The following is a 12,382-nucleotide window of genomic DNA, read 5'->3' as shown; positions in this document are numbered from 1 at the left end:
TGTTAGATTTGAAACACTTTGCCTGACTATATAAAGATGTAATCAACAAAACCGAATGGATTAGTGTACGTCTTTGGTACAAAAATAATTTTTCATTGGCAATGAATTCCAAGCAAGTGGCGTTCAAAAGGTGTATCTTGGGATAAGAGCACACTTTACTGACTATAAAATCTAAAAGATTTCTCATAACGTATGTAAAATTCTCATTTTAAAGAATTTCCTGATGTGGAAGTTAATTTACTTTCCTAGACATTAGTTTAGAAGGGTACCTGCGCTGCAATACTTCAACAGAGAAAAGCCCAAAGAATGGCGCAAGTGGTTGTCATTAGCTAAGTTTTGGTATAATACCAGTGAGCATTATTCAACTAAACAACTACTTTAAAGCAGTGTACGGGTTTCCTCCCCCATGTTTCCTTCAATACACTTTAGGCAAAATCCAAATCCAAATCCAAGCCGTATAAGTAGGGTTTGTAATCATGAAAACTATAACTAACAAATAGAACTTCTATTAAATTAAAAAATTGTAAAAAATTATAAATAATTAATATGTGACTAGTTGATGCTTATCCATGATTAAACTGTAACTAATCATCATTGACCTTGAGGGTAGGGGTTTGAACTAAAGTTTTGAATACGGTTTCTGTGGTCGTTTCAGTGAAGGCACTGAAGTGAAATATTTTGATATCAGTACCGTTTTGAGATAGTTTATATATAATAAATTAATTATATATGTATAAATTATATTTAAAAATAACATCAATGCAAGTCTTAAAAAGTTAAAACACATATTTATAAAACTCAATAATACTTCTAAGTTCTTAATCCAACTATTTTAAAAAATAATTACTCATCTTCATCACGAAAATGAAAGTAAGAATTTGAAAATGAAAGTAAGAATTTGATTTTAAGTCCTTGAGATAAAAATATTAAAAAAAGTTAAGAAAATATTTTTCAGATATAAGAATTGGGGTGAAAATTATGAAAAAGTTAAAATTTTTACATCAATTACAAAAAAATAATAATTTCAGCCGGTACATTGAAATCGACTGGTACACTGAAAACTGGCCGATATTGATCAAAATGTATCGATACGACTAGTATTTGACCCGATACAAAATATATATATTTCCTGTACCGGTCACTACTCTGGTACGCTAAATACTGGCTGTACCACCATGAAATTCAAAACTTTGGTTTGAATCATCCATATGTCAAGAAGCGGTTTTCATGCTTTATTGAGAGGTGGGCCTCCGCACAGGCTTGGGCGTGCGGCCCAACCAGCGTAAGGGTGCATAACAACTCTGTAAAAATTAAATCCTAGGGATCGAACCAGGACCTACCGTTGGACCAAATCCAACCTTTGTCATTTGAGAACAGATGTGGAATACGTACGTATTCAGAACATAGTTTAGTTAAACGTTTACATCCTTTAGTCATCTATAAATAGATTTTTTGACTTGTAAATTAACATATTCAAGAAGGCAATTTCGAAATTCTCTCTCCCAAAAACATTTCATTTCTTCAAACACTTGTCACTAGGATATGAGGGTATTCAAGTTTAATTTCGTTTGTACACAACAAAATTAGACAAAGAAACTTATTCTTGGCTTCATTGTTAAACAAAGCAATATTATAACGCATATTAAAACAAACTATTTTCTCTCACTATTTTCTTCTTTTGCAGCCCCGTTTGCACCAACACAACAACATTATGTAGGAAATAAGAAGCATGATGAAAAGATTTACAAGCTATAGGGTCTAGCAACAAAGCAAATGACCTCTCTCTAGAAACCCTCTCTCATCCGAACCCAACTAGGGAGAAGGGAAGCTTCGGCTCCTTCTTCCTCTTCCTCTCCTCCCTCTCTACCGACGGCACTGCGTCTCCTGTGGTTTTTTTGGTTTTTTTTTTTTTCCATTTTTTTTTCGGCTGAATAAGGGAGGTAGTCGATTCGAGCTTCTCCAGTGACCATCTTCCTACACATGCACCACCGTCTATCTTGCAGTCGACCAGATTGGAAGCCATTCGAAGCAGTGCGTTGCATCGATGCACAATTTAAAGCGAATGCGTGGCGCACTCGGGCCACCTTCCGTTAATGCCATGTGTGGCAGCTCAGGGCCCAGTGACTATGGCACCGTCTTGATAGACCGATTGGCTCCTTCCCAGAGTGGTGCGACGCGCCACCAGTGTTTCCCTTTAATGCTTTTGTTGATTCTGTTGTTTGGTGTTTGGTTGTTATTTCCGTTTTCTATATTTTTGACTTTATGTCGGTGTGATTTGTTGGTCTTTTTTGAGAGTTTTTTGAAATTCAAACAATGTCTGTTGAAAAGATATTTGTGTATAGGGAAGCATACAACAAGTGTTAGTTTGGCTTGTAACTTGAGTTACAGATGTAACTTCCTTATGAAATGAATGTCTATTTCATATAAAAAAATAAAATAATACTTATAAAAAAAAATTAATCAATATCAATAATTTATTTGGCGTCCAAATGACCCCACCGTTCTATAGATTGATAAGATGACTGATCTGGTTCACAAATATTCATAAAAGAAGACATCTGATCGCCTCAAATATTCTTAAAGCTTTGGTAGCCTGTTGTAATAATCAATCTCAATTACATCCAAAAGTTGTGAAGCTGACAATAGGGAAACTTGATACATGGTCGAAATTGCTCATGTTATTGGTTTTGAAAGTAGTTTCCCTCTATATTAATTGGTTCATGCAAGTTGCTCTCCTTCTCCTTGCCTTTCATTTTCATTTTGGAAATATCGACTCATGTTAAAACATTACCTGCCAAAGTCAATGTCTCAATTTTTTAAGGAAGCGACCTCGTACAACCCAAAATGAGCTTGTTATTTTTAACCTCTCTCCATACATCCCTGCGCATATACTTGTTCAAACAAGGCAGCTCTGTTATCAAGATCTGCAATAATCATCTCTTTGGATGATGCACGTACATGCGAAGTTAACTAAAAAGCAGATAGTAATAGCAAAAATCTTGCCGTCGGAATGTTTTGGTCTAAGGAAAGCGTTAAAGCTGCAGGATTTTGCAAGAAATGTACATTAATATTGTCAGAAGTGATGGTAATCTCAAGACAAATGAAACCAGTAAAGAAGCGTTTTTTTAGTTGATTTAGCAATTGTAGTGCATGCTCGATCGAGAGACATAAATACTCAACCTTGATGAATGAAAAAAGAACAGCGGCATTTCCCCCCTTCTTGCATCATTCGTCTTAAGGTACGTACTAACGGACGTTCTCGAAAACAGGTGACAACTATAGTAAACGAAAGCAGGATGGATTAGAATTCAATGTTTTGGGCTTAGATTTAAATGTCGTATTTAGTTTGACTCTTTGACTAATCTTATACTCAGTAATAAATCAAGGCTTGTCCTTTCAGTTCAACCGCCACATTAACTCAGTATCTAAACAGCGGTAATTTTCTGGGTGCTTTTCTTTCATCTTTTCGGTTTTAATGTTCCTTCCAATCCTTTGTTGGTCCTGTTCTTTCTTTACGTTATCTATCAAGATTAAAGAAGAGGAGTTAGTTTTATCTAAGTTGTACACGTTGTTCGTTTCTTTGCTGCATTGTTATTACATATGCTAGATCTTTAATTTGTAAATGCGGGAATATTTTATTTTCCCTAATTTCTGCATAGGCATGCTTTCAGAATATTTGTTCTTATTCTAATGACAACATTGGCAAGGAAGACGTTGTTTTTGATAGGTTGGTCCTTCGGCTTGGTACCATTTTTTTTTTTCTTTTTTATTTTATTTTTTCAAGCAAGCAAATTTCTATTAAAAACGTAGAGGATGGATACATGAGGAGGGGGTGGGTTTCTCAATAAACGTTCTAATACAATAACTACAGTGCAAAAATACTAGAAAAAGGAAAAAGAAAACGAATTTTGGGACCAATTTTTTGGTCCTCACCCATGCCCTACAAAGACGTAGTTAGCAGTTCGCAAAATCATGCAAACTATGGAACCATCACTGATGGCGGTGGAACCTCCGCTGAAAGCGGTAAAAGTTGTGAATGCACTACAATTTGTTATCTTGAGATTTTATTGTTACCTACTGCTTCCCTTCATTCCTTCTTTTATCTCTCTCTGCTTGATTTTGTTGGTGTATGCATTGAGATGTACGTTCTCATACAGAATTCATTGAGCTGTTAATGTTCTTACTTTTTTTTCCTACTTTTGTTTGTGAAACTCGCCTTGGAGTCAGTCCACTGGAGGCTCCGTTAAGCCAGCTAACATGATGGTGTTTCATATATATGTTGATTAAATTTCTTAAAAGATCTGTTCTTTGGTTTATTTATCAGTGACTGCAAATATTCTTATGATCCCACGTAGAGAAAAGGCTTGAAATTATTCTCTGATCTTGTTTCACATTATTATGTCGAACTTCACTCATCCATTCAGCCTCAACCATGGGTTTCCTAATCTAAACGGGTGATGTTTGTCTTCCAGCTATGGTCCAATAACCCAAGTTGTTCGAGGTGATTACGGAAAATACAGAAAAATAAGTATTTCTACAGGCAACATGGCTGAGGAAAATACTTCACATGGACAAATAACCTTGGAACAGGCCACAGCATGGACAAGCATTAAAGTAGTCGATTCTGGAAAAAATAAAGAAAGTACGGACAATCAGCAAAATTCAAACAAGACCCAGGAGAAAGAGGAAAGCAATACAGTTCCATATTACAAGCTTTTCTCCTTTGCTGACTCCCTGGATTATCTACTAATGTTTGTTGGCACAGTGGCTGCTGTTGGAAGTGGAATCTCTATGCCTTTCATGACCATAATCTTTGGAGATACGATCGATTCTTTTGGAGGAACAGTAAATACCAAAGATGTAGTTCATGAGGTTTCCAAGGTATTTTGCAACTAAAACCAGGTAGTAAATCATCTGTGTTTGTGTAAAATCTATGCTGGATTTCTCGAGTTTAAGATTGTCTCTACTATGCAACATGAAGAGAAGAAAATTCTACTCCATACTATGTTTTATCTGATTTTTTTAGAAATTTGGATTCCATTTTATGTTTCAACGGTTCTAAAGTGGTCATCTGCTGCCTAGCATGCTTGCTCAACCTCTATGTCTCCAGAAAAAAAAAAAAAAAAAAATCTTTCAAGTTCTTGTTGGTTGCATCATGCTATGCTTAACATGATGGCATGCTTTAACCCAATAAATCGTTATAATTAGTGATGACTTGATTACTTCAATTCTCAGATGTCCTTTATAAAGTTTGTATACTTGGCTTTGGGATCTAGTGTTGCATCATTTTTTCGTAAGTATACAAGCCTTCTTGCTGAGATAACACATTAACTGTTTGGTTTATTTGAACCTGAGATGCCCAATTACTCTTATTTACTATGTGCCAGAGATGGCTTGTTGGACAGTGACTGGGGAGAGGCAGGCTGCAAGAATAAGAAGTTTATACTTAAAAACGATTTTGAGGCAAGATATTGGCTTTTTTGATAAGGAAATTAAAACAGGGGAAATAGTTGGGAGAATGTCAGGAGACATTGTACTTATTCAGAATGCATTGGGCGAGAAGGTAATGATGCATGCAGAAACCTGAAACCATGACCTATTTCCTCCAAGCATCCAAAATTGGAATTCAAGATGCACTCCTACTCATGCATTTCGTTATTGTTCGAATCTGCAGGTTGGAAAGTTCATACAATTGGTAGGAACATTCATAGGAGGCTTTGTTATAGCATTTGTCAAGGGGTGGCTTCTTGCCCTTGTCATGCTATCTTCTTTTCCACCTCTTGTCATCGCTGCTGCTGCCATGAGCATCATTATAGGAAAGATGGCATCCAATGGGCAAACTGCTTATTCAGTAGCAGCAACTGTAGTAGAGCAAACAATTGGTTCCATCAGAACTGTATGCATACATGGCATAAGGAATCTCTAATTTTCATATTCTTTTATTGTAGAATAATAGCCATCCTGGCCATTTTCCATACAGGTTGCATCCTATACAGGGGAGAAGGAAGCTATAACTAAGTACAATAAATCATTAACCAATGCTTACAAGTCTGGTGTCCAAGAGGGCTTGGTTGCTGGGTTGGGACTTGGTGCAGCTATGTTTATTATTTCCTGCAGTTATGCTTTGGCAGTGTGGTTTGGTGGGAAAATGATTCTTGAGGAGGGATATACTGGAGGGGATGTCATTAATGTAGTTATTGCTATTCTTAGTGGCTCCGTGTAAGTTAGAGTCTGCTTGATTTATCATCCATAAAACATATATGTTTGCTCATATTATAATTTTGTGATACTCCTGATCCCAAATCTATGTGTTGTGTGTTTGTGCTTGTTGCCTATACTAATAATATATTCTCTCCTCCTGCCCCATCATAAGTGATGATTTTCATACAAAAGATTAATTTGTTTATATTTAATTTGATAGCTTTATTTTCAGATCGCTTGGGCATGCATCTCCATGCATGAACACTTTTGCTGCTGGACAAGCTGCAGCCTTTAAGATGTTTGAGACGATTAACAAGAAGCTAGAGATAGATGCTTACAACACTAATGGACTGCAATTAGATGATATTCGTGGAGATATAGAACTAAGGGATGTGTATTTTAGTTATCCTACAAGACCTGAAGAACATATATTCACTGGATTTTCATTTTCAATACCCAGTGGTGCTACCGCTGCTTTGGTCGGGCAGAGTGGAAGTGGGAAATCAACAGTTATCACTTTGATTGAAAGATTTTATGATCCACAAGCTGGTGAGATTCTTATTGACAACATTAATCTTAGAGAGTTCCAACTAAAATGGATCAGACAAAAAATGGGGCTTGTCAGCCAGGAACCTGTGTTGTTTACCTCTAGCATTGAAGATAATATTGGTTATGGTAAGGATGGGGCAACTACTGAAGAGATAAGAGCTGCTGCTGAGCTGGCCAATGCTGCTAAATTCATTGATAAACTGCCACAGGTTCTATGATGATTTCTTTTCTGCATCTCCTTTTAGAACTGTAAAATGTTACTCTAATGACAGAACGGTCTTGAGAAATACATGATTGTATTTTTATGCTCTTTGTTCCTCTGCTTGTTGGGATATGAACACATTTGCATTAAGATTTCACATTATCCAAGGCATTTTGTAATCTGGTAATCAATATTTCTTTTCTATATAACTAACCTCCTACTTTGTGGGTTTTGTGTTCTGATAAACTTAGGGACTAGACACGAGGGTGGGTGAGCATGGAACTCAGTTATCTGGGGTCAAAAACAGAGAATTGCTTTAGCCAGAGCTATTCTGAAAGACCCCAGAATTCTATTACTAGACGAAGCTACAAGCGCTCTCGATGCAGAATCTGAGAGACTTGTCCAGGAAGCGTTGGATAGAATTATGACCAACCGAACAACCATTATTATTGCTCATCGCTTGAGTACAGTGAGGAATGCCGATATGATTGCTGTCATACATCAAGGGAGAATTGTTGAAAAGGGTACATTTTTTAAGTTGTATATTTTTCCTAATTTGTTTAAAATGAAATGGTATCTCTCCACCCATCACATGCTGCTTGATCTTTTTATTGAATCTCCATTCTTTCTTAATATAACCTTTTGCAGTTAAATACCAAATTCAAGCACTAATTTACCATTATGACAATTAAACCTCCCTAAAGCCATCTCATCATTCTTAGGATACACATAATGCTGTATAATTATTCCTTTCGACTAATCAGGTACACATTCTGAGATGATTAAAGATCCTGAAGGACCATATAGCCAGCTTATACGGTTGCAAAATCTTAGCACAATGTCAGAACAAATTGCTTTAAATGACCAGGATAGGCTAGAAGTTGTTTCGAATTCTGGAAGAAATTCAAGTCCGCAATTTTCTTTGTTAGGATCCATAAGTCTGGAATCACCTGGAATTGGAAATAGGCGTTGTCTCTCATTCTCAACTCCATTTGGTGTGGCCACTGCAGTAAGTGTGCAGGAAACAGAAGCTGTAAAAACTAGTACTCCTGCTTCAGCACCAGCCCCAGCCCAACTGCCTCTTGAAGTCTCACTTTGCCGTCTGGCTTATCTTAACAAGCCAGAGGTCCCTGTGTTACTGCTAGGCACCATAGCTGCTGCAGCCAATGGGGTAATTTTACCTTCTTTCGGGATAGTAATCTCTGGGGTAATCAAAACTTTCTATGAGTCAGGAGATGAGCTCCGTAAAGACTCAACATTTTGGGCATTAATCTTTGTTTTACTCGGTGTGGCATCTCTATTGGCTCAACCTTCAAAATCATACTTCTTTGCTGTTGCGGGATGTAAGTTGATAAGACGGATCCGACTAATGTGCTTCAAGAAAGTGGTTTATATGGAAGTAAGTTGGTTTGATGAAGCTGAGCACTCAAGTGGTGCACTAGGTGCAAGACTCTCTGCAGATGCAGCTTCTGTGCGAGGCCTAGTTGGAGATGCACTTGCTTTGCTTGTTGAAAATCTTGCGACTGCTATTGCTGGCTTGGTTATTGCTTTCACAGCAAATTGGATACTGGCTCTGATAATCCTTGTTTTGCTGCCTCTCGTAGGAGTAAATGGATACCTGCAGATAAAGTTCCTGAAAGGATTCAGTGCAGATGCAAAGGTTTGTTCCAAACTTGATAAATCATAATCAACTAGCTCCAATGCATGAAAACATTTTCAATTCTTCTTTTGTCTTTTCTTCCCCCTCCCCGCACTTAACCAATGGAAACACTTTTGTCTTTTCTTCCCAACCACTAATGGAGTTCATAGCTTTAAACCATCTTAAATGAACTACATATGGACCAAAATGACCCCATTCGAACGTGGCTGACAAGACTAAATGGTTGCAGAAAATGTATGAGGAAGCTAGTCAAATTGCAAATGATGCAGTAGGGAATATAAGAACAGTTTCTTCATTCTGTGCCGAAGAGAAGGTGATGGAATTGTACTGTAGAAAATGTGAAGGCCCTATTAAGATAGGTATAAGGCAAGTTCATCAACGCAGTAGGATTTGGGTTGTCGTTATTCTTGCTGTTTTCAGTATATGCATGCAGCTTTTATGTTGGAGCACGACTTGTCGAGGATGGCAAGACAACATTCTCGGAAGTTTCTCGTGTAAGTTCCTCCTGTCTAATTGTTCACCTAGACATGTATTTAACTAACTTTTCACGACTTCTAAAGATAAATTGCTTTGTTTGTTATCTCTGGTTGAATGTTTTTGTCTACTAAATTACAGGTTTTCTTTGCTCTCATCATGATGGCTGTGGGAATTTCGCAGTCGGGTTCCCTGGCCCCTGATGCAAGTAAAGCAAAGAGTGCTGCTGCTTCTATATTTGCAATTCTTGACAGGAAATCAAAGGTAGATTCTAGTGATACGTCTGGAATGACGATAGAAAATTTAAAGGGAGATATTGAGATCCACCATGTCAGCTTCAGGTATCCCACGAGACCTGATGTTCAGATATTCCGGGATCTTTGCTTGACTATTTATTCTGGCAAGGTAAATTTGTTAGGACTAGGCATCAAGTTTCATTCTCATATTCTACAATATAAAAAAGCCATACAAAAGCTTATTTACCTTTGTCTAATATTTGAATATCACAAACTGAAAATTGATGTATATTGTTAATTAGACGGTTGCTTTGGTTGGTGAAAGTGGCAGCGGAAAGTCAACAGTGATCTCCTTGTTGCAGAGGTTCTATGAACCTGATTCTGGTTATATAACACTGGATGGAATTGAACTCCAAAAGCTACAACTGAAGTGGCTAAGGAAGCAAATGGGCTTGGTGAGTCAGGAGCCTGTGTTATTTAATGACACCATCCGGGCCAACATTGCCTATGGAAAGGAAGGAAATGCAGCAGAAGAAGAAATTTTAGCTGCAGCAGAATTAGCAAATGCCAACAAGTTTATTTGTAGTTTGCAACAGGTAAAAAAGAAATATGATCAATAGTAATTAGTAGATTTTCTAGGAATACAGGCACGTGGTACCTTCATCCTATCGTGGTATGCTGTATCATTAAAACTTAGTGCTTACATAAGCAATACAAATAAAATTGTGATAGGATGAGAGTACCATGTCATCCCTATTTTAGGAGAATCTAACAATTTGCCTAGTTGAATCAACAAGAAGAACTGGTTTGCAGCTGCTTGCCATTATACTTCATCACAAATTCCCATGCACAATCAAGATGATTTACTGTTAGTGGGATGTGTAAACGGAGAATGCAGGGGTATGATACTACAGTGGGGGAGCGAGGGGTCCAACTGTCTGGGGGACAAAAACAACGAGTGGCGATAGCTCGAGCAACTTTGAAGGCGCCCAAAATATTACTGCTAGATGAAGCCACCAGCGCTCTTGATGCCGAGTCTGAACATGTGGTTCAAGATGCATTGGATCGAGTTATGGTACACCGAACCACGGTGGTGGTGGCACATCGTTTCTCCACGATCAAGGGGGCTGATTTAATTGTGGTGCTCAAAGATGGGGTGGTGGCAGAAAGAGGAAAGCATCAAACTTTGATCAATATCAAGGATGGCATTTATGCTTCCTTGGTAGCATTACATATCAAAGCTTCTTAATCTTAGCAAATAGCAAGAAAGAATGAAGGCTTGTTCTGCTCGTTGGTTGAAACTCCCATTCCCAGTTCATGAAAAGTGCCACAGACTTTCATCATGTCAATTTGTAAAACATCTATAGTAAAAGTTGTAGTAGCTTTAATTCGTTAGTATATAAGTTGAAGTGATGATCAACTAATCGCGTGATTACACATTGTTCATACTGAATTTGGGTTTTCTACAATACTCTACAATTCAAATGAAAATAAACACAGTATATGGATACTACAGCATTAATGTTACTCACGAGTAGGGTAAACCCCATCATTAAATATGGTAAAGTATACATGTTGCTAGTACTATTCATCCATGTTCTTGCCAAGAACCCAGGTTTCCGGCTTGGTTTCTGGCCGGGAATCCGGGTTTCTGGTTTATACCCCCCTTTTTTAATAAATTAGAATTCACAAAAAAATATCAGATAACTAGGTTTCTTAAATTTCAAACAAAAAATTATTAATGAAGATTTGGATCATTAATTGCATGAGAAATGAGTCAGTTTTAGTACATACTGAGGCATGCAAGAAGCTGTCAATTTTAATACTGTCTTATAATTAAGTTAATTACACCCATCAGTCTATGTTAATGAAAGTTGGATACTATAGATCTTACATGCTAGCTGTATATCTATATCTATATATATATATATATATATATATACATAGACTTCGGTAGGATGGTAATTATATTGTTAGGTGCATCAGAAGGATGGATCGAATCATGAATAATATAATTTATTTGACACGTATAATATAATTTTAAGTACATATTTTTAACTTTTATTTGTCATTCATTGTTTTTAATTAAAATGTACCATTCATATCTCATATGTACTGTAAGAAATCCCAACTCTTGAATATATATATATATATATATATATATATATTTGTGTATGTATGTACTATACGCACAGGTACATATTAATGTTAATTATGTGTAGATAATTCGAATGCTTTTCTAGATATCGATGGAAAAACAGGTTAGGCAATTGTAAAGAGTGTTAACTCTCGGGTCATTGTAAAAAGCCGTTTTTTCAAAACATTAAAAAAAATAAAAAAAAAATTTATTAAAAAAATATCCGGGTACTAGTTATACAACCCGCAACCGAAGCCTGATTATCCGGGTTTTGGATTGGGCCAGAGAGAGAGAGGAAGAAAAAAAAAAAAAAAAGCAGCCCTCACAGGCCTACATGTTGCGTCTATCTCCCTGAATTACATGAAGTTATAGAGAAATGTGTTTTTTCTTCGTAATATTAACGTTCATTGATATCGTATTTAATGGGTTTTTCTGAATCGGTCGAGGGATTTAAATTGGTGATATTCAGTGTCAATGTCAAAGTAAATTTGCATGATTAGAATCTCACTTTCATATGAAGTTTCAAATGCTATTAAATTCCAACTTCTTATTTGAACTTGTTTCTTTCTTCCCAACAGTAGAGGCTGATTTCTTTGTGAGCAATCAGACAACAGTAAAAATGCATGATTGGGGTAGCTGGTATATATGGTTAAACCATTCACAAGAAATCTACCTAATTTTGGAAGAGGTTTTGAATATAAGTGATCAGTCGTAAAAAAGTGGACTGATCTTGTAACTTTCCAGACGGTTTAAGAACTAACTTGCTAATCATCATCTGCATGATGGAATTATAAATATCTGATATATATATATATATATATATATATATATATATATATATATATATATATATGGTTGCAGCAAACTCAGATGAAGGGCTCCATCACTTAATTCCTTGTGTTTAACATTGCAAAGACTAAAGG

At 36.5% G+C, this 12,382-nt stretch overlaps 1 protein-coding gene across 1 annotated transcript; it reads left to right on the top strand.

Annotated features, from left to right (window-relative positions):
* The first annotated feature begins 4,478 nt into the window (after positions 1-4,478).
* On the top strand, positions 4,479-10,812 carry LOC121237357 (ABC transporter B family member 11-like). Its single transcript, XM_041134067.1, is given in 14 exon segments — positions 4,479-4,881; positions 5,236-5,293; positions 5,388-5,563; positions 5,675-5,896; positions 5,981-6,219; positions 6,434-6,959; positions 7,204-7,243; positions 7,246-7,476; positions 7,717-8,612; positions 8,842-8,978; positions 8,980-9,106; positions 9,228-9,491; positions 9,625-9,918; positions 10,221-10,812. Coding segments are annotated over 14 exon segments (3,897 nt in total). The 5' UTR covers positions 4,479-4,545; the 3' UTR covers positions 10,572-10,812.
* Positions 10,813-12,382: the final 1,570 nt, after the last annotated feature.

Source organism: Juglans microcarpa x Juglans regia, chromosome 1D (assembly GCF_004785595.1).
Source record: "Juglans microcarpa x Juglans regia isolate MS1-56 chromosome 1D, Jm3101_v1.0, whole genome shotgun sequence".
NCBI lineage: Eukaryota > Viridiplantae > Streptophyta > Magnoliopsida > Fagales > Juglandaceae > Juglans > Juglans microcarpa x Juglans regia.
The sequence above is the reverse complement of the archived record's forward strand: the minus strand, read 5'-3'. Positions and strand labels throughout refer to the sequence as shown.